General features: G+C 44.0%; 1 protein-coding gene across 1 annotated transcript; it reads right to left on the bottom strand.

Moving 5' to 3' along the window:
* Positions 1–14: 14 nt before the first annotated feature.
* Positions 15–1,129, bottom strand: LOC103522578 (rab-like protein 6; the record flags this gene model as incomplete). Its single annotated transcript, XM_008487678.1, has 2 exons — positions 15–295; positions 929–1,129. Coding segments are annotated over 2 exons (482 nt in total), but the record flags the coding sequence as incomplete, so codon positions are not given.
* Positions 1,130–2,382: the final 1,253 nt, after the last annotated feature.

The following is a 2,382-nucleotide window of genomic DNA, read 5'->3' on the forward strand; positions in this document are numbered from 1 at the left end:
ACTTTATATCTTACCTGAGGCGCTTGGCATGGGCGACTTGCCGGGAACGATGGGTTTTCCTCGGCCCACAGATTCCAAGATTGGCCTGAACGGTACCGGGGCAACTCCCGGCCCTTGACTAGACGGAGTGTCTCCTTGGAAGGTGACGCGAGGGGCGGACCTGACCCCTGGCGCCCCGGGAAGACTAGGGGGGACATAGGCCCCACTGGGAGAGGGGGAGGGAAGACCAAAGGTAGGGATGTTGGAGTTTTGTTCTGCCTTGGAGCGGCGCTGAGCGGACAGTTTCTCCAGGAACCTGGAATATGAAATGGATCGTAAAAACCTCATTTGTAAAAAAGAAAAGAATTTTAACTGTCAGGACCACATCGAAAATTTCAGCAAGGAGGGGCTCCAAAATTCAAAGTGTTTTACTAAAGGAGGGATGGGGATGTTTTTTTCGTACCAATTGCTACATTTAGGAGGAAATAGCCCAATGGGGGCGGGCGGCATAGCTCCCCCTAAATACAGCCCTGGTGTCAAGTAAGTGCGCATTCCTAAATACTCGTCACAAATGTTGTTCCGAACTTAAACACATTGATAAATAAATAAATAAATGTCTTTTGTGTTACTATATCACAACTTTGGTGCTCACTGCAGCATTGTAGGTAATTGGGAGCTGGATTATTGCGATATATGTATTTGGAAAAACACATTGATAAATGTTGTGAGTTGAATTAGAATCATCAACCTTCAGAGGCGAAGTCCACCAAACACTAAACCACTTATGACCGATCTTAAAGTCAACACAGTGTCAAGGGTTTTCTTTGAAGTCACCTATTATCTACATTTACACAGGCCAGTATTTCCTGAAAGTTCTCAGTGGTACGATCAGGCATTAGGTGTTTCTGTACTTACAAGTCATAAGGGCATTAGGTGTTTCTATACTTACAAGTCATAATTAGATTCATCAGTCTGTTCATAGACATCCAGCTCATAGGCTGTTACGTCCGTTTCCCTGGTATTAGTTTCAAGTTGCCCGAGCAAAGTTTCCCGTTGCAACTGAAGGAATGGCAGGTTGAACCACTTGTACAGGAATTTCAGGCCGAAACTGTTGTACATGGAAGCTTCAGCGTAGCGAGTGGAAGATGGCCTGAAACGAAACAAGAATTTGACATGAAGTGTGGTGTACTTGGTACATTTTTTCTTACGGTCAGATTGAAAACAAGAATTTGACATAAAGTGTGATGTACTTGGTACATTTTTTCTTACGGTCAGATTGAACCATAAATCACACTATATTGCCTGCTAAATCTCAGGCGGTTTGAGACGAATCGTGATGCACCCAGTAGAAAAGAATAAATCTTTTTGAAATTTAAAGGCATGAGAATTGCAAACTCTTTTTGAGCTTTTTCAAAGCGACGTTTTTTAGTTTCCCCATAAGAAATACACAGGGAAAACATTTTGAGGCCAGCAAAACTTTTCCTCTATTTAATATTTTCTCTCGCTTTTAGTTTTCAGTTTTCATTTCTTTGAGACAAGACTCAGAATCAATATTAGTTTTCAGGGGCAAAGCCTAGGGAGTGTGAAGTGCGACCTTATGCACAACCCTGCAAAGCCCCCTGGAGTGCACAGCGCAACCATACACGCAACTCCGCGTATCCAACATGCAAAGCCCTCAGGGGGGTGAAGGGGGGTGAAGCCCCCCGCCCGAGCATGCAGTGCGAGTCTAACCTTAATACAGCTGCTTGTGTAACTGCCTCACTCACTCACATATACAAATTCTAACCCACTTCTAGGTGGGCTAGGGAGATGCAGTTTTCACCATTGGATTCCTTATTTTTTGTACATACTGGGAAAAATCCCCAAAATTCCAATTTGTTCCCGAGATATTGACGTTTTTTAAGTTCCCCATAAGAAATACACACTTGACCATAAACAAGGGAGCGCGAAGCATGACCTTATGCACAACCCTGTGAAGCCCCAGGAGTGTGCAGCATGACCGTATATGCAACCCTGTGTAGCAAACACGCAAAGCCCTAAGGGGGGCGAGGCCCCCCCTCCCAAGCATGCAGTATGAGTCTCTTGAAATAAAGCCAGTGGTTGTGCTTGGTGAATACACCAGTTCCTCATGGATCACCAAAGCAACATAGTGTATGGTTGCTGGTTTCCCTGGCACACTCAGGCTGAATGATGTAAATGTCACCAGGTGGGTAGATTGTTATTACTTACCCCTGTTGTGAAGGACCCACCTTAGAGCAATATAAAACCCTCAATAAGCATACAATTCACTTGAAATAAATGGTCTGGCTTATCCTTGACAGACTGACTTGTTAAAATTTCCAAGATATCAGAATCAAAGCAGCACTTCAGTAAGGTAAGAATACCAAACCGTTCCCAAGATAT

The sequence above is a fragment of the Diaphorina citri genome, unplaced genomic scaffold (genome assembly GCF_000475195.1).
Source record: "Diaphorina citri unplaced genomic scaffold, Diaci psyllid genome assembly version 1.1 scaffold9407, whole genome shotgun sequence".
Classification (NCBI taxonomy): domain Eukaryota; kingdom Metazoa; phylum Arthropoda; class Insecta; order Hemiptera; family Psyllidae; genus Diaphorina; species Diaphorina citri.